The 18853-nt window shown below is 50.6% G+C and overlaps 1 protein-coding gene across 1 annotated transcript; it reads right to left on the bottom strand.

Annotated features, from left to right (window-relative positions):
• Nucleotides 1-4668: 4668 nt before the first annotated feature.
• Nucleotides 4669-17333, bottom strand: LOC125915420 (zinc finger protein 883-like). Its single transcript, XM_049621249.1, has 4 exons — nucleotides 17013-17333; nucleotides 15534-15660; nucleotides 12949-13050; nucleotides 4669-9913 (listed from the first exon to the last, which is right to left on the bottom strand). The coding sequence occupies exons 1-4, from the start codon at nucleotides 17025-17027 to the stop codon at nucleotides 8019-8021; spliced, it is 2139 nt and encodes a 712-aa protein (XP_049477206.1). The 5' UTR covers nucleotides 17028-17333; the 3' UTR covers nucleotides 4669-8018.
• Nucleotides 17334-18853: the final 1520 nt, after the last annotated feature.

The raw sequence follows: 18853 nt of genomic DNA, 5'->3' as shown, positions 1-18853 counted from the left end.
ATAAGCATCGCCGGCATAATTGTGTCAGGACGAACCAGATTAATGCTGTGGCTGAACAGGTTTCACTCACCCGTGCTACGTGTCCACTGTGGATCAGTGGCAGTGGGGAGGCGGTGGGGCTGGAACTCGATCCACTAGAGAGGCCAGGCTTCCCTTTCTGAGTCTGTGCATCTTTTGGGTCACCTGAGTGAGGAAGCAGCTTCAACACCTTGCATTTCCCCGTCTCCCCCTTCAGGCAGAGCAGGACTCGGGCTCTGCCCTGGGGCGGTGGGGACGATGCAAAGTTTTTGCTGCATTTTACTTACGGCAAACTTCCATTCATGGCAAGTGATACTGGTTGTCCACTCGCAGTCGCGCTTGAAAGGCTTAAGGGGTGTTGATTGAAATAGGTGGGTGAGGAGGGTCCTGGCGCAGGCAGCTGGTGTCTCAGGCGGGCAGAAGGTGACCACTCTGCGGAACCCAAGCCGGTGGCGGCATGCGGACACCTAACGTTGAGAAGATCCTGCTCTAGGAAAACGACCTAGGAACCCACTGTATAAAGAAAGATGAAGGTGGGGGCGCCTGGGGGGCTCCGTCGGTTCAGCGTCCGACTTCGGCTCAGGTCACAATCTCACGGTTCGTGGGTTCGAGCCCCGCGTTGGGCCCTGTGCTGACAGCCCGGAGCCTGCTTCGGATTCTGTGTCTCCCTCTCTCTGCCCCTCCCCCACTCATTCTCACACTCTCTCTCTCAAAAATAAACATTAAAAAAGATGAAAGCCGATGTGCCCTGGCCGAAGGGGTATGAGGAACACCACGCCCCCCCCCCCCCCACCGCCGCCGCAGCCCCGGGGCACAAACCTCTCTCTGGGAGGGGCTTTCCGATGCTCCCTTGGAAAGAACACGAAGCCCTTTGACAATATCCCAGGCTGGGTTGATCACCGAGATCTGAGCACCCGGCAGAAATCTTGTGGTGCTCCCTGCCGGGGGGGACTCCCCAGGAGGCTGGGAAGAGCAGGACTCCTGAAGGAAGTGGCTCTCCACCTTGTGCCACCGTGGCCCAAGTGACCAATCCCCCGTGCACCTCACGACACCGGGGTACAAGATAAAAGCTGTTGGCGCCGCTGGTTACAGCGAACGCCTATCACTCACCTTTCTGAGACCCACCCTTCACCTCCCCGGCAGCCCTGTCTTCTCTTGGCGACACGTGTAGTTCGGCATCCCCCCGCATTCCCTCCCTGTTCTACGCAAAGGATATATGGCCTAGTTTGGCCAGCCAGCCATTCCCTCCCTCCGCCACTGTGATTGATGCAGAGATGGGCATGACCTAAGCTGGGCCAAGCACAGTGACTCTTGGAACCTTTGCTGAGGGGCGCCTGGGTGGCTCAGTGGGTCAAGCCAATGACTGTTTTTTTTTTTTTTAATTAAAAAAGGGTTCTTTTAATGTTTATTTATTTTTGAGAGAGAGAGAGACAGACTGTGAGCGGGCAAGGGGCAGAGAGCGAGGGAGACACAGAATCCGAAGCAGGCTCCAGGCTCCGAGCTGTCAGCACAGAGCCCGACGCGGGGCTTGAACCCATGAGCTGCAAGATCATGACCTGGTCTGAAGGCAGACGCTTAACCGACTGAGCCACCAGGCACCTCTAAGTGTATGACTTCTGATTTCGGCTCACGTCATGATCCCACAGTTCGTGGGGTCGAGCCCCACGTAGGGCTCTACGCTGACAGAGCGGAGCCTGCTTAGGATTCTCTCTCTCAAAGTAAATAAAACATTTATTTTTTTTTAATGGTTTTAAACTTATTTTTGAGAGAGCGGGAAAGGGGCAGAGAGAGGGGGACAGAGGATCCGAAGCAGGCTTTGTGCTGACAGCAGCAGGCCCAACGTGGGGCTCAAGTTCATGAACCGCAAGATCATGACCTGAGCTGAAGTCGGATGCTCAACCGACTTAGCCACCCAGGCATCCCAATAAATAAAACATTTTTTAAAAAGCGTCTGACTCTTGATTTCCACTTGGGTCGTGGTCTCATGGTTTTGAGATCAAGCCCCGTGTTGGGCTCTGTGCTGGGCGTGCAGCCTGCTTGGGATTCTCTCTCTCCCTCTGCCCCTCCCCCTTCCTCTCTCAGAAAAAAAAAAAAAAAAAACAAAAAACCCACGAGGCAGTTGCTGGTGCAGCCACCTAGAGCTGCTGGGGATGATAGTGGACGAAACGGTGCCCAGAACTCACACGCATCTGGAAGCACAACGTGGCCTTATTTGGAAATAACGACCAAAGGGTTGAGATGAGATCATACTGGGAGTCGGGTGAGCCTGAGAACCTACTATGTTCTACGCAGTGCTCTAGGTGCTGGGGACATAGTGGTGAAAGACACACGGACCCAGCCTTCAGGGTGTCAGGGAGCAAGCAGTCCACAGGAGACCCGTCACAGGAAATTATGATACGTGCTATGAAGTAAACGGGCGAGGGGCTGAGACGGAAACAAAAGGGCAGCTCTGATCAGGAAATAAAATGATTTGAGAACGTAAATACGCAATAAACACCATATAAATCTCAAGTGCACTGTAAAGAAATACAGTAAAACCTTGGTTTGCAGGCATAATTCATTCCGGAAACGCACTTGTAACACAAAGCACTTGTATAGCAAAGCGACTTTCAAGAACCATTGGCTCAGTTGTGATCATGTGACAGTCAGCATCGCACAGCTCACGTTGCAAGACCTCGCTCGTTTATCAAGTTAAAATTTATTAGAAACGTTTGCTGGCCTTGCGGAACACTCGCAGACCAGGTTTACTCGCAATCCAAGGTTTTACCGTATTAACGTATGTATAGAAGCTGAAGGTTGCCTACCTGTAGATTTATTCTTTCCAGTGTTTATGACAATCTGAGTTGGGGTTTTCTTTTACTTGCCGTTGAAGGCATCCAGAAGTGCCAGGATAAACAGGATGAATGCCTTGCTTTGGGTCCTTTTGGCTACTTGGGTAAGTATATTATCCCTATGGTTTGAGCTATTTTGAGTTTTCTGTACTTGAAACCCAGGTGTCCTTGGTAATATAGTCTTAAACTATTCTGGTTTAAAAAAAAATAAGGAAGCTGGATCAGACAACAAGACTGGCAAAGGCAAGAATAAAAATTAGCTTCGTATGGGGAGCCTGGATGGCTCAGTCGGTTAAGCGTTGGACTTCGGCTCAGGTCATGATCTCACGGTTCATGGGTTTGAGCCCCGCATTGGGCTCTGTGCTGACAGCTCAGAGCCTGGAGCCTGTTTCGGATTCTGTGTCTCCCTCTCTATCTGCCCCTCCCCTGCACGCTCTGTCTCTGTCTCAAGAATAAATAAACATTAAAATTTTTTTAATTAGCTTCATTTAATTATGTATTGTTTTTTATTTTTGAGACAGAGCACAGGCAGGGGAGGGGCCGAGAGAGAGGGAGACACAGAATCCGAAGCAGGCTCCAGGCTCTGATCTGTCAGCACAGAGCCCAACGTGGGGCTCAAACTCACGAACTGTGAGATCATGACCTGAGCCAAAGTTGGACGCTTAAATGACTGAGCTACCTGGGAGCCCCAAAATTAACTTCTTTTATACTAAAATTGTACGTATTCTACATTAGTATGTTAGTTAAGGGGTGGGAGTGAGTCTTTGTGAAGGGAGTGGGCTAAATATGCTAAGAAAGGTAGCTACATCGAGGAGTACATTATGAGGAGGGGCTTAAAGATGCTGCCCTGCTGGCTTTGAACATGGAAGGGGCCACCAGCCAGGGAATGCAGGTGGCCTCTAGAAACTGAAAATTCGTACCATAAGACGTGTTCAAAAATGCAGATGGAGGGGCACCTAGGTGGCTCAGTTGGTTGAGTGTCCGGCTTCGGCTTTGGTCATGATCTCATGGTTCATGAGTTCCAGTCCCACATTCGGCTGTTGTCACCACGGAACCCACTTCAGATCTTCTGTCCCTGCCTCTCCCCCTGCTGCACCTCCCCTGCTTGTGCACTCTCTCTTTCAAAACCAAATAAACATTTAAAAAAACAAAAATTAAAATGCAGATGGAATAAAAATTTAATTGTCAAAAAGTCATAAAAGTACGAGACTAAAATATAGGATAATCTTTTTCATAATCTTGGGGGTGAGGAAGGCCTTTCTTAAGTAGGCTGATCGCAGGCCAAAAACTATAAGAGAAAATACGAATAGATTTGAATACCTAAAGATTTTTAAATTCTGTATAGCAAAATACATCCCAAGCAAAATTGAAAGAGCAACAACAAATCAGGAGAAAATATTTCGAATGTATATGCCAAAAGGTGAATATGTGCAATGCATAAAGACTTGTTCCTATAAATCAATATAAAAAAGCAGCCCAATTAAAAGTGGGCAAAATACAGAAAAAAGCAATTCAAAGGCTAAACGTCGACAAACACATAAAAGACCATTAATCTCACTATTGAGAGGACATATTTACTTATTAGAAATATTTTTAGGGGCGCCTGGGTGGCTCAGTCGGTTGAGCTTCTGACTTCGGCTCAGGTCATGATCTCACGGTTCGTGGGTTCGAGCCCCGTGTCGGGCTCTGTGCTGACAGCTCAGAGCCTGGAGCTTGTTTCGGATTCTGTGTCTCCCTCTCTCTCTGACCCGCCCCCACTCATGCTCTGTCTCTCTCTGTCTCAAAAATAAAATAAACATTAAAAAAAAAAAAAAGAAATATTTTTAAAAGGCTAACAGTGCGTAATTTTTGAAGAAAATGGGGGAACAAGTAGGCATTTGTATACCCTTCCAGGAGTCCTGTAAATTGGTTCATCCTTTTTTGGAGGATTATTTAGCAGTAACTATCAAAATTTTAAACATGGATGTTATATGGCCCCATAAGATTCTTTCTAGGCGTTCATCTTATGGAGATATTCTGCACAAGTGTCAAACAGTAGATTCCAATGATGAAAAAGAAAAACAATCTCAATGTCAATTAATAGGGATTGGTTACATAAATTCAAGAAACCCTAGTATGAAGTATTATGCAATTGTTAAAAATGAGGAAACATACACATATATATATACATATATACGTGTGTGTGTATATATGTATGTATATGTTTTGCATTATCATGGGAAAATACCCACATTATACCAAGTGAAAAAGTGAAAAAAGTTACTTCTAAAATCATATGTGTGGTTGTGCCTGGCTGGCTCAGTCAATAGAGCATGCGACTCTTGATCTCGGGGTTGTGGGTTCCAGCCCCACGTTGGGTGTAGAGTTTACATAAACAACATAAAAATCTTTAAGAAAAATAATATCGTGTGTGTGTGTGTGTGTGTGTGTGTGTGTGTGTTATACCAGACACATTGTGTGCTACCTTTATGTGGATATATCTTTGGAATGAAGATTTATAGAGAGCCATAGCTTTCATTTTTGTGTTCTATGAATTATTCACCATAAACAAGTATTTCCTCAATCACGAAAGGAGTCATACATTAAAAGAAATACATGGGAAGATTTTTTTTTCCATTTTTTAATGTTTTTATTTTTGAGAGAGACACAGAGCATAAGTGGGGGTGGGGGGCAGAGAGAGAGAAGGGGGAGACCACAGAATCCGAAGCAGGCTCCAGGCTCCGAGCTGTCAGCACAGAGCCCGAAGTGGAGCTCGAACCCATGAGCCATGAGATCATGACCTGAGCTGAAGTTGGACACTTAACCGACTGCGCCACCCAGGCGCCCCTAGAAATACACGGGAAGCCTTTTAAACATGGTAATAGTTACCACAGATGGCATTGGTCAGACGCAGTCCCAGCCGCCGCTAGTCAGAATGCCAGTTGCTACAGAACTTCTGGGAAGCCATTGGCACACGTGTCTGGGATCGTTGAAACATTCTTTGACCCCATGACCTCCCTGCCAGGATTTCACTTGGAAACTGGTCAGGTGCTCAGCCAAAGACTTCAGTAGAAGGGATGTTTATAATAAAGTCAAAAACTGGAAACAACCAAAATGTCCGACAGGGGATTGGCTGATTCACTGGCTGGATAAACATACACTATGCAAATCCCCCAAATGTCTGGTTGTTAAAGATTATTTGATGACATGGGTAAATCATGATATTTGAAGATAGGGGCCTGTGATATAAAGTTGAATACATTAGAAGTATGCTAAGTGGCATATTCAGTATACCCCAGATTTATTTTAAGCATTTTATAATATTATAAAGTTTTTAAAGTAGGAGAAGTGTATCCAAACAGTTAACAGTTATCTCTGGGGAGCACTGAACTTTGGGTGACCTCTGGATTTTCCGGATCTTCTAAATTTTCTGTAGGAAGCATGTATTGGTTTTTATAGTAATAAACATCATTTTAAGAAGGAAATGTTATACATGCAATGTGCTCAATCCCAATAGAAGGACACAGCCTCGCTTCTGAGCCTGACTACGTGGGCTTGAATCCATACTCCGTGAGCTCATAGCTGTGAGGCTCTGGCTACTTCATCTCCCTGTGCCTCAGTGTCCTCACCCGCAAAATGGGACGATACAGCCCCGAACAGGTGGGACTGTTGGAAGAATGAGGACTCATGACACACCAAGGGCTTGGGACGGAACCTGGCACACAGTTAAGTTACCGAAAACACTAGCCATTTGATATGTTTGACATAGGAAAAAATTATGGATGATCAGTGCCGGTAAAAATGGAGTGGAAATGAGTGGAAATGTGGTCCCCGTGCCCAGCTTGCCAGGTAGACAAGGTCCAGCTCACTTGGGAAGCAATCTGACAAAACGTTCCGGGAATCAGGAAAATGGAATCTTGCTCCTGTTATTCCCGTCCTGGGACTGCGACGTAGAGAAATAATCTTGGAGGTGCTCATTATAACATCATTCATAACTGGGAAAAGCGGTGAACAACCTGTCAATCAGGGGCTTAGAACAAAGCCTACACAGGGGAATGGATTTGTAAATCATTTTACACCCACCAATGAAACATCGTTAGCCCCAACAATGATGAGTACGAGGTGTCTGTAGTTACAAAGGACAATGTTCATGGTATAATAAGGACAAATCAGAGAAGCCAACATTGTTCCTACACTCTGATCACAATGAAATAACATTTATTTTTAAATGACATTTGAGGGCGCCTGGCTGGCTCAGTCGGTCAGGTGTCCAGCTTTTGATCAGGTCATGATCTCGCAGTTCAAGGGGGGTGTGAGCCCCGCGTCGGGCTCTGTGTGCTGACAGCTCGGAGCCTGGAGCCTGCTTCGGATTCTGTGTCTCCTCTCTCTGCCCCTCCCCTGCTCACGCACGGGTACTCTCTCTCTCTCTCAAAAATAAACATCAAAGAAAAATAAAAATGGCTGTAAATATGTGAAACGTATTCAGTATTTAAGCCAACTGCGGATTTTGCCATGAAATTTGTAGCTTAAAGTTTCAAAGGAAACTAAAATCATCTAGTGTTTACGTTCAGCTGGCTACGTAGCTTGTACTCGAAAGGGTTTATCTTTCCAGCTGTGTTTTTTTTTTTTTTCCTTGAATTTTCAGGCTCCGATTTCACGAATGGTCAGTAAATTTGAAAAGTTCAAAGAGACCTTATTAAAGATATCAGATGAAGGGGCGCCTAGGGGGCTCGGTTGGTTAAGCGTCCAACTTCAGCTCAGGTCGTGATCTCGTGAGTTCGAGCCCCACGTGGGGCTCTGTGCTGACAGCTCAGAGCCCGGAGCCTGCTTCCGATTCTGTGTCTCCCTCTCTCTCTGCCCCGTCCCTGCTCACGCTCTCTCTCGCTCTCTCTCAAAAAGGTATACATTAAAAAAAAGCTATCAGATGAAGTTACATTCCATTTACACCACCCTTTGGGGACACTGTAAGGCTGAGAAACGGGAGAGAGGCTGAGATTTTACAGGGGGGGGCGCGCCAAAAACGATCAGAAGCTGTCCCAGCTGGTGACACCCTGTGTCATCTTTTTGTAGGAAACAGAGAAAGCGACTCTCACAATACGTGGTGTTAGGGTCCCTCTCCGGGAGGGAGGAGGTTCCCGATGATGAAGGCCGAACCGAACCCAGCAGCGGGACCACCGGTCGGCTCCCTTCTCAGGCTTTCTGGCCAGCGGGCGCTCTCTGACCACCGGCAAGCTGTGTGCCCCAAGCCAAGGCTTTCTCCAAATCATCGCAGACGTAGGCGTCGCGCACGGCGAGGAGTCTCCGGTGTTCAGTCAGGCGTGGACTCCAGCCGAAGTCCTCCCCGCGTGCCTTACGCACGTGGCGACCGCCACCCGTGTGAACCTTCTGGTGTTGCATCAGGTGCGAAATCTGGGTATAGGTTTTCCCGCAGTTGTTACACTCGTAGGGCTTCTCCCCGGTGTGAATCCTCCGGTGCTGAGTGAGGTGGATGCTCTGGTTGAAGGCTTTGCCGCATTCCTTGCAGGCGTAGGGTTTCTCGCCAGTGTGAATCCTCTGGTGCTGAGTCAGGGATGAGTGGTGACCGAACGTTTTCCCACACTCTTCACACTTATAGGGCTTCTCGCCCGTGTGGATTTTCTGATGCTCGATAAGGTGGGTGCTGCGGCTGAAGGCTCTCCCGCACTCCCCGCACTCGTACGGCTTCTCCCCGGTGTGAACCCTCTGGTGCTGGATGAGGTGGGAAATCTGGGTGTAGGCCTTCCCGCACGCCCGGCACTCGTACGGCTTCTCCCCGGTGTGAATCCTCTGGTGGCGTGTCAGCGACGAGTTCTGGCCGAAGGTTTTCCCACAGTCGTGACATCTGTAGGGCTTCTCCCCGGTGTGAATCGTCTGGTGCTGGGTGAAGGACGAGGTGTGACTGAAGGCCTTCCCGCACTCGTCACATACGTAGGGTTTTTGTCCCACGTGAGTGCTCTGGTGCCTCATGAGGTGCGAGATCTGCGTGTACGCCTTCCCGCACTCGTGACACTCATAGGGCTTCTCGCCGGTGTGAATCCTCTGATGCTGAGTCAGGGAGGAGCTGTGGCCGAAGGCTTTGCCACACGCGTGGCACTCATAGGGCTTCTCGCCGGTGTGGACGCGCCGATGCTGGGACAGGGACGAGCCGTGGCTGAAGGTTTTCCCGCACTCGTGACACCTGTAGGGCTTCTCTCCGGTGTGGATGGTCTGGTGCTGGGTCAAGGAGGAAGTGTGACAGAAGGCCTTGCCACACTCACCGCATCTGTAGGGCCTCTCCCCCGTGTGGGTTTTCTGGTGGCGGGTGAGGTGGGACACCTGCGAGTAGAACTTCCCGCACTGGTCGCATCTGTAGGGTTTCTCCCCCGTGTGGCAGCGCCGGTGTTTGATGAGGGAGGAGCTCTGGGTGAAGGCCTTCCCGCACTCCTCGCACCCGTAGGGCCTCTCGCCCGTGTGGATCCTCTGGTGCTCGGCAAGCGAGGAGCTCTGGGTGAAGGTCTTGCCGCACTCGCCGCACGCGTACGGCTTCTCTCCCGTGTGAACGACGTGGTGCTGGATGAAATAGGAGCTGTTGCCGAAGGCCTTCCCGCAGTCACCACACTTGTAGGGCTTCTCTCCGGTGTGAATTCTCTGGTGCAGGATGTAGTCTGAGTGGTAAGCGAAGGCCTTCCCGCATTCCGCGCAGCCGAATGGCTTCCTCTCTAGCAACGTCCTGTGGCGTCTTGGGCCCTTTCGCGGCCCGTCCCTCTGCCGGGCCCTCTCCCCGGCCGGGCCTCTTTGCTTCCGGACGCGGGCGGAGGCCCGCCTGAGGCTTCGCCCCAGCTCGTGACCGCCGAGGCCTCTCTCCCCACAGACGGCTTCCTTGGGAGTAGCCGACAAACACCTCAAATGCCTCTCCTGCCTCCCCCGGTCCTCCGACCGGAGGCCACACGCCCGGGACCCCCCCAGTCCGGCATCTCCCAGCGCGGCCCTTAAACCGCCCCCCGTCTTTCCCACTGGGGAAGCGGCCTGTGCAGAAATGCTCTTTTTTACAAGCGTCTCCTGAGTCGGTGCACACCTCGTCTCCAAGTCTGAAAGAAACAGAAAATGTGAATATTGCCCACGTCGGGACACAGGAAGCTGATTACACGGCACCGGCGCTGGAGACTTTAGAAGACGAGTTTCAGGGACGCCTGGGTGGCTCGGGTGGTGAAACATCTGACTTTGCCTCAGGTCATGATCTCACGGTCCGTGAGTTCGAGCCCCGCGTCGGACTCCGTGCTGACAGCTTGGAGCCCGGAGCCTGTTTCGGATTCTGTGTCTCCCTCTCTCTCTATCCCTCCCCTGCTGGCACCCTGTCTCTCTCTCTCTCTCTCTCAATAACAAATAAACAGAAAACAATTGACAAAAATGAAAGACAAGTTTCACGGTTTATGTTGCTGTTTCAAAAGACATGACACAGATTCTTGTCGTGGCCTCGAGATATAAAAAGGACTGAGTTGTATAGGTGTATCTACGTGTAAACGTGCGTATGCATGTGCGTGGCGGACTGGAGGGTTTTCCATTTATCATATTTGCTTTTCGATTGTGACAAAACACATACAACATAGAACACGACATCTCGGTCGTTTCTAGATGTACCGTTCAGTTGCATATATATATATACATTCACGCTGTGGCGCAACCAGCCTCGCCATCCATCTCCAGAACTTTCTCATCTTCCCAAACTGAAACACTATACCCATTAAACACTAACTCCTGTTCCCCCTTCCCCAGCCCCTGGCAAACACCATTCCACTCTGGCTCTACGAATCTGCCCGCTCTAGGCACCTCATGTAGGTGGAATCATATGATGTGTATCCTTTTGTGTCTGGTTTATTCATGTTTTTATTATATACTTTTGTAATTAAAAAATACGGTCAAGCTTTTGGGGTAACATGTTAAAAGCAGGGGCACCTGGACGGTTCAGTCGGTTAAGCATCCGACTCTTGATTTCAGCTCACATCACGATCCGAGGGTCATGGGATCGAGCCCTTCACGATGAACGTGGAGCCTGCTTAAGATCTCTCTCTCTCCCCCCCCTCTGCTCCCCTCCCCTACTTGCACTCTCTCTCTCAAAATAAAATAATATAATATAAAATAAAATATGAAAAAAGTAATTTTTTGAGAAGCAAGCATGATTATGGGGAGATTTCCATTTCCTGCTTTATTCCTTCCTTAGATTTTCAAAGTTGCTGAGATGAACACAAATGACTTTAATTTGATCAAAAGATACCAATAAATATTCAATGTATGTGAGGCTTTTATAGCCCAACCTCGCAACTTGGAGAAAGGGGAGTGTAGAGGAGAGACGATAAGCAGGAAGTAAAGCCATATGGAATCTGCTGAAGGGGATTGATTTTTTGATGCCAGCAGATTTGTTCATGGGATACCTCTTTCATGCAGTTTTTTTAATTTTTTCAAGTTTATTTATTTTGAGAGGAAAGGAGAGAGTATGTGTGCGTGAGTGGGGGAGGGGCAGAGATAGAATCCCAAGCAGGCTCCGCGCTGCCGGCACAGAGCTTGGTGTGGGGCTCAATCCCACGGACTTCAAGATCACGACCTGAGCTGAGATCGAGTCAGATGCTTTAACCAACTGACCCAGGTGCCCCCATGAGCTACCTATTAATTGTACAGTTGTTACTTACTTGCTAACCACAGTGCTGGGGGGACACGCCTCTGTGCTGAAGGAGACATCTGACCCTTGCCCTCAGAGAGGGGGAGGGGCTTGCACTTGGACATTTTGGACATACCCTCCTCGTCTCCATAGCATTCCTGCCCTTGAAGAACCACTGTTACTTAGATAAAATAAATAAATAAAATTAAAAAATACATAAAATAAAATAAAATAAAATAAAATAAAATAAAATAAAATAAAATGAAAAAAGAAAAATAAACTACTCTTGTAAAAAAAAAAGAACCACTGTTCCCCTTTCCATGTAGTCTTGGTGGGGCTGTTAGTCACAGTCTCCCCCACCCCATTTAGAGTAGGCATGAGACCCAGGCTCGCCAATCCGAATACCTGAATGCCCACCCAGGAGTGCCTGGGTGGCTCAGTGAGCTAAGCATCCGACTCTTGGTTTCAGCTCAGGTCATGATCTCGCGGTTCATGAGTTTGAGCCCCGCATTGGACTCTGCACTGCAGGTGCAAAGCCTGCTTGGGATTCTCTCTCTCTCTCTCTCTCTCTCTCTCTCTCTCTCAATCTCTCTGCCCCTCCCCCACTCACACTCACACATGCGCGTGTGCTCTCTCTCTCTGTCAAAATAAAACTTAAAAAATATATATTGATTAAAAAAAAAAACAACAACGTTCAGACAGGGACAAACAAGTGCTTCAGCGGGGTCAGGACGCGGGGTACAGCCATGGTGGACCGGGATGAGACGTGAGGCCAGAGATACCACAGGCCGGGCCACACGGGGCCTCCGGTTCTGGGCGTGAGGGGCCACGACTTGCCCTCGGGGGTCCTAGGGAGCTACGGGGTGGCTGTGCGCAGGGGCGTGGGATCAGCCCTGGGTGCAGGCAGACCCCTCTGGAGCTGTGTGAGATGCACTGGAGGGCATAAGCCTGAGGGGGGAGGCCGGGGGGAGGCTGTGGTGAGGGGTAGGGGGGCAACCCCACCCACAACACGGTAGACAGCGACAGAAACAAAACCCCCTTCGACCCCCTCCCCTCATGGAGTGCGTGGGCCAGTGGCGGCAAAAACCCGGCTTCCTGTTCCCCAGCGTGTCAGGCCGGGTCCCACCTCTGGGTCTTTATACAGATGCTCCCCAATAAACAATCACCGATAATCATCGTAGCCTGTTCTGACCAGGGGTTACCGTGTGCCAGGCACTGGGCTACACTTTACGTGTTAATCCGTTTATCCTTTCCAACCCTGGGTACTATTATTCACCCCACTGTGCAGGCGAGGAAACTGAGGCACAGAGGGGCTAAATGACTTGCCAGAAAGTCACAGAGCCAGGAAGTGGTGTGGCTGGGATTCAAACCCAGCGCCCACGATCATGGCGTGTGCTGCCTCACTCCTGTCACTGATCACGACAGACAGGGGAGGAAGACGGCCTACACCTGCTGGACGTCCTCACCCACCTGGACAGGTCATTTGCCAGCCTTCTCTCTTCTCCATCCTGGGCTCCTCCCCTCGCTCCAGACGGGAGATCACGTCGGGTTTGAACCCTGGAGGCCCTGCCCCTAGAAAAGACACAAGATTTGGCCAGTCATAGGGAGGCCTCAGGGCTGGGTCCCAGGCCCTGGGTGTGCCGGGGAGATGCATGCATTGGGTGCCTACTGATTAGAGGCTCTACTGGTCAAAGCAAGACTCATTTGTTGAGCGCCTACTACATTCCAGAAAGAGCCTGAGCCCTGACGTCACTATTTAAGGCTGTGGCTCTGTGTTGTTCAAGTTCGATGTGAAATACGCACCGCATTTTGAAGACTTATTATGGAGAAAGATGTAAAACATCTCATTAGTAATTTGTGTGTTGGTTATGATTGCCACACATACCAAAATGTTCATATTTTGGACAGATTGGGTGCAATGAACCATATCACTGAAATTAATCTCATCGGTTTCTTTTTACTTTTTCTATGCCGCGATGTTTAAGCTCACTGATTTCTCTCTTCCTATAGGGGGCTGAACAGTGTGCCCCCCAAACTTTGTCCACAGAAACCTCAGAATGTGACCTCACTTGGCAAATCGGGGCTTTGAGGATGTAATTCGTTCAGACGAGGTCCTGCGGGAGTAGGTCGGGCCTTAGGGGATGATGCACAGACACCCTTGGGCAGGGGAAAGGTCATGTGAAGACAGAGGCCGAGATCGGGGTGATGGGGATACAAGGCGAGGAACAGCAAGGGTCACCCGGGACCTCCGGAAGCTGCATCCAGGAAGGACTCCGCCCTGGAGCCTTCAGAAGGAGCAGGACCCTGCCTCCGCCTGGATTTTGCACGTCTGGCTTCTGAACCGTAAGGGAACGAATTTCTTCCGTATTAAGCCACCAGGTTTGCGGTGATCCGTTACACAGCTGTGGGAAACGAACGCATCTCCCTACTGACCGTTCCCAGGAGTGGACAAGCTCCCGCCTGAGAAGGCGAACCTTCCTCCCACTGGAGAAGTGAGGAAGGGAGAGAACGGATGGAGATGAGATCGAGGAGGCCGGCAGGGGCCAGGCCACACGAGGGTCTGAAGCCGCTGAAGGCAGGGCCCAGGACTGGTGGGCGACTGTCCCTGAGAGGGGAGGGTGGGCAGACGAGGAGGGGGTCTGTGGGGACGTCGTGAGCTCAGGGGAGGCCACTAGCTGCATCCAGTTGGAGCTCAGGGGACAGACCAATGGGACCTCGTTCTGTACACACGAGTTGTGCAGAAAAGGCTCACACGGCAGGCTGCCTGCTCTTTCTGGAAAGCCCTGCTCACAAGGCTACCCTTGGCTGGCGTTTGGGAAGCTGGATTTCAAGAGGGCTCCCAGTAGTTCCTGATCGACAGGAGAGGCTCCCGGCGCCTCAGCCGTTTGTGCAAACACTGTGGCTTCTGCCCGACACCTGCTTTCCTTCGGGGAGTCGGGAGCTTGGTCCGTGCCAGGCGGAGGCTGCTGACATGACCAGACCTCGGCGAAACCCTGGGCGCTGACCGGGTCTCTAATGAGTGTCCCCGGTGGACGACACCTCACACGTGTTGACACATCTTGTTGTAGGTCCTGTGTGACTCAACGGGGAGGGGACTCTGCCCTGGTTGCTGCTAGACTTCGCCCCGCGTGCCTTATCCCTTTGCCACCCGTGCTCTGTGTCCTCTTGCTGCAAGGAATCTTGGCTGTGAGCACAGCTACGTGTGAGGCCTGTGGGTCCTCCGAGAGAACCACCCGAACTTGGGGGCTCTCCTGGGGCCCCGACACAGGTGCTTAAGCGAGTTCTTGGTGAGTTTGTCCAGGGAACGTGTGTAAGTGAGGACGGCTGAGGAAGCGGCCTTCAAACCACCACTGCTTCCAGGGAAAAGGCAAGACAGAAGGACCAGAAAAAGAAACTGAGGGGAGATGGAGGCGGACAGAAAGACAGACCATTGAGGAGGCCAGAGAAGGGCCAGGGGAGGAGGATAAGGCCAGGTCAGGGCTGGACTGCAGGGATGGAGGGGGGGCGATGAGCAGATTGTTGGGGGGCAGAGAGGACGTGGTGGGCTGCTGGGAAGGGGCTGGGCGGAGTGAGGACGGTCTGGGCTGGGGGATGGGGGGGCCCGGAGGATTGGAGCAGGTCTGTGTGCAGACGCTGAGCTCAGGGTAACAAATGTGAGAGGGACTTGGAGGGGCGCAGGAGGCGGGTGGACCGACAGTGTAGGGCCAGGAAGACACATTTGGGGGACAGCATTTATGTGCTTTGGAAAGATTCTAAGATGCAGCCCGATGAACATCCAAGGAGCACTTGGAGTCCGAGATTCTGGAACAGGCATTCCAGGAAAGCGTGAGAAGAAGGTGGGGGCACAGGCTGAAGATTGTGCAGGACAGGTAGAAGACTCGGGGCCCTTGGGGACACTGGGACTCTAGGAGAAGCCAGTGGAGAGAGAGAGGGACAGCCAGAGCCCAGCCAGGAGGCACCAATTAGAGGAACAGAGAGGGAACCACATGACCTCAGCAAATGCCCCCAGTGGGTGGGCACAAAGGAGATGAAGGCAGATGGGGGCAGGGCCTCACCCAGTGAGAGAAGGTTCTGGTAGTTCTCCAACATCACGTCCCGATACAGCTCCCTCTGGCCAGGACCCAGCCAGCCCCACTCCTCCAGGGTGAAGTCCACAGCCACATCCTTGAAGGTCACTGATTCCTGCAAAGGCCAATTTTACAGGGTGGAGAGACCCATCCTTCTAGAACTCTGGGGCTGGAGAGGTCATGGGCCTAGGGCCTACCACTGCTGGTGGTTGAAACAGTTGGAACATTCTAGGCTGGAACGTACTGACTCAACTGATTTGAGACGACTGAGTAAAGATGGCCTTCAGAGGGTCACCTGGGTGGCTCAGTCGGTTAAGCGTCCGACTTCGGCTCAGGACATGACTCACAGCTCGTGAGTGCGAGCCCCGCGTCGGGCTCTGTGCTGACAGCTCAGAGCCTGGAGCCTGCTTCGAATTCTGTGTCTCCCTCTCTCTCTGTCCCTCCTCCACTCATGCTCTGTTACTCTCTCAAAAATAAACATTAAAAAATTTTTTTTTCAATTAAAAAAAAAAATGGCCTACAGAAATGCAGAAAGTCTAAGGCAGCTGCTAGCCCAAAGGCACCTTGGAAGAAGACAGACAAAAGCTCCTTTTCTGCGTGACTCTTTACTGCCATCTGTTGGAAAGTTGTTACGATATGCCAATTATTTTAATATATGACAGTTGACTGCCATCTGCATGAAAATTGCCATAAGGGGCATCTGGGTGGCTCAGTGGGTTAAGCGTCCAACTCTTGATTTCATCTCAGGTCATGATCTCCCGGTTTGTGAGTGCGAGCCCTGCATGGAACTCTGTGCTGACAGCCCAGGGCCTGCTTGGGAGTCTCTCTCCCTCTCTCTCTGCCCCTCCCCACTCGCTTTCTCTCTCTCTCTCTCTCTCTCTCTCAAAAAAACAAAACATAATAATAATGATAAACACTAATAATAATAAACAAATAAATAAACTGGAAAAAAATTGCCACAATATACCAGTGTGTGAGGTGTAAGATGTGAATCTCGCCACTGAGATGAGGCACCCTTGTGCAGTGTGTAACCTGCATACCTGTATGTGACAACGCTAAGAAACGTGTTTTTTTTTTTTTTTTTTTTTTTTTAATTCTCAAGCCATTGTGTACAAGAGCGATTCCTGAGTGGCACTCCATCCCAGACTCAAGCCGGGATCCCAATTCCCATCCCCAACTCCAAGGATAAGGCTTGGGGGTGAAGCAAAACCATCCACTGCCCTCTTCATCTGGCCACCCAAAGGCTCCCGGGCTTTAGATGACTGATTTTTAGACTGTGTCCCAGCTCAGGGCATCCTGCCCCCGTGCCCTCTCCTCCCCGCACCTCCCAGCCCCAGAGTCCCTCCCACACTCGCCCCTTCCCCACGATTAGGAGGGGCGGAAGATCTTCGGGCCACAGGCAGAGATAAGTATGGCTCTCTGAGGGGGCCATAAAATCATCTTGGGGAAGAGGAAACCCAGACTCACCTGGTCCTCAGCCATCAGGGTCCCGGTGGCCACTGCTGGGTCCTGGGCGTGTGCCTCCAGGAGAAAGGACCAGGTCTAAGTCCGCAGGGCTGGAGGAGGAGACTGGAGCAGAGAGGGGGTCAGCTGTGGCTCAGACAGACAGACACTGTCCCAAAGATGCCTCATGACAGTGGGGGCCCTGGTCTCCTAAGAGCTGGAGCAAAGGTCAGGACAGGCTGCCTGAGGCCCCCATTCCCCACCAGCAACCACTAGCAAACAGGGGGTTCAGCTCACTGCACTACTTCTCAAAGAAGTAGCTAGAGGGGTGCCCGGGTGGCTCAGTCGGTTGAGCGTCCGACTTTGGCTCAGGTCACGAACTCACCATTCGTGAGTTCGAGCCCCTCGTCAGGTTCTGTGCTGACAGCTCAGAGCCCGGAGCCTGCTTCGGATTCTGTCTCCCCGTCCCTCTCTGCCCCTCCCCAGCTCATACTCTGTCTCTCTCTCTCTCAAAAATAAATAAAATATAGGGGCGCCTGGGTGGCTCCGTCGGTTAAGCGGCCGACTTCGGCTCAGGTCACGATCTCGCGGTCCGTGAGTTCGACCCCCGCGTCGGGCTCTGGGCTGATGGCTCAGAGCCTGGAGCCTGCTTCCGATTCTGTGTCTCCCTCTCTCTCTCTGCTCCTCCCCCGTTCATGCTCTGTCTCTCTCTGTCTCAAAAATAAATAAAAAACGTTAAAAAACAAATAAATAAATAAATAAAATATTTTTTAAAATTAAAAAAAAAAAAAAAAAGAAGAAGAAGTGGCTCGACTTATCCCCAGATGAGGAAATGGAGGCACAAGAGGTCAAGGCCCTTGCTCAAGATCATAGAGGTGTCGAGTGTCAGAGCAGGATTCAGACCCAGAAGTCTGGCTGCAGAGGCCAAGCCCCCTTTTGATGCCGACTCCTTTCTCTTATGCTAAAATACACGTAACACACCCTGTACCATTTTAACTACTCTAAATTCTACAATTCGGTGGCATTTAGTACGTTCTCCATGTTGGGCAACATCACTACTATCTGGTTCCAGAACATTTTCATCATCACCCTAAGAGGAAACCGTGCACCGTTAATCAGTGACTCCCAAATCTCCCTGTTCTGTGCTGCCACTCCAAGGCCAGCCCCAGACAACCACTCATCTTTCTGTCATAATGCATCTGCCCATTCTGGACATTTCATAGACATGGAATCGTGTAATATGTGGCCCTTTGTGTCTGGCTTCTTTCGTTTTTTACTTAAAAACATTTTTTTTCATGTTTATTTTTGAAAGAGAGAGCAAGAGAGGGCACGAGCGGGGGAGGGGCAGAGAGGGAGACACAGAATCCCAAGGAGGCTCCAGACTCCGAGCTGTCAGCACAGAGCCCGACGCGGGGCTTGAACCCACGAACCTCGAGATCATGACCTGAGCCGAAGTCGGACGCTCAACCGACTGAGCCGCCCAGGCGCCCCTGGCATCTTTCATTTAGCCTGTGTTCAGGGTTCATCCATGTTGTACCACGTGATAGGGCTCATTCCTTTTTATGGCTGAGTGGTATTCCATTGTATACAGATCTGCCATTTTTTGGAAAGCTGCTACTATCTGTCTTATCAATCCTGCATAAGGATCCTGATCTCCTGCTGAAGATGTTGTTTAAAGAGGGGCGCCTGAGTGGCTCAGTCGGTTAAGCATCCAACTCTTGGTTTCGGCTCAGGTCATGATCTCTCGGTTTGTGAGATCAAGCCCCACATCTGGCTCTGTACTGAACGTGGAGCCTGCTTGGGATCTCTCTCTCTCTCTCTCTCTCTCTCTGTCTGCCCCTCTCCCCTCCACTCATCCCACTCAT

Source organism: Panthera uncia, assembly GCF_023721935.1.
Source record: "Panthera uncia isolate 11264 chromosome E2 unlocalized genomic scaffold, Puncia_PCG_1.0 HiC_scaffold_19, whole genome shotgun sequence".
Classification (NCBI taxonomy): domain Eukaryota; kingdom Metazoa; phylum Chordata; class Mammalia; order Carnivora; family Felidae; genus Panthera; species Panthera uncia.
The sequence above is the reverse complement of the archived record's forward strand: the minus strand, read 5'-3'. Positions and strand labels throughout refer to the sequence as shown.

What these genes read in the sequence shown, in the direction of transcription:
- LOC125915420 (XM_049621249.1), bottom strand. An exon ending in CCAGAACCTTCTCTCACTGG is followed by an intron (nt 13,051 to 15,533) that starts GTGAGGCCCTGC and finishes TGTCTTTTCTAG; the next exon opens with GGGCAGGGCCTCCAGGGTTC. An exon ending in CTGGCAAATGACCTGTCCAG is followed by an intron (nt 9,914 to 12,948) that starts GTGGGTGAGGAC and finishes TGTTTCTTTCAG; the next exon opens with ACTTGGAGACGAGGTGTGCA.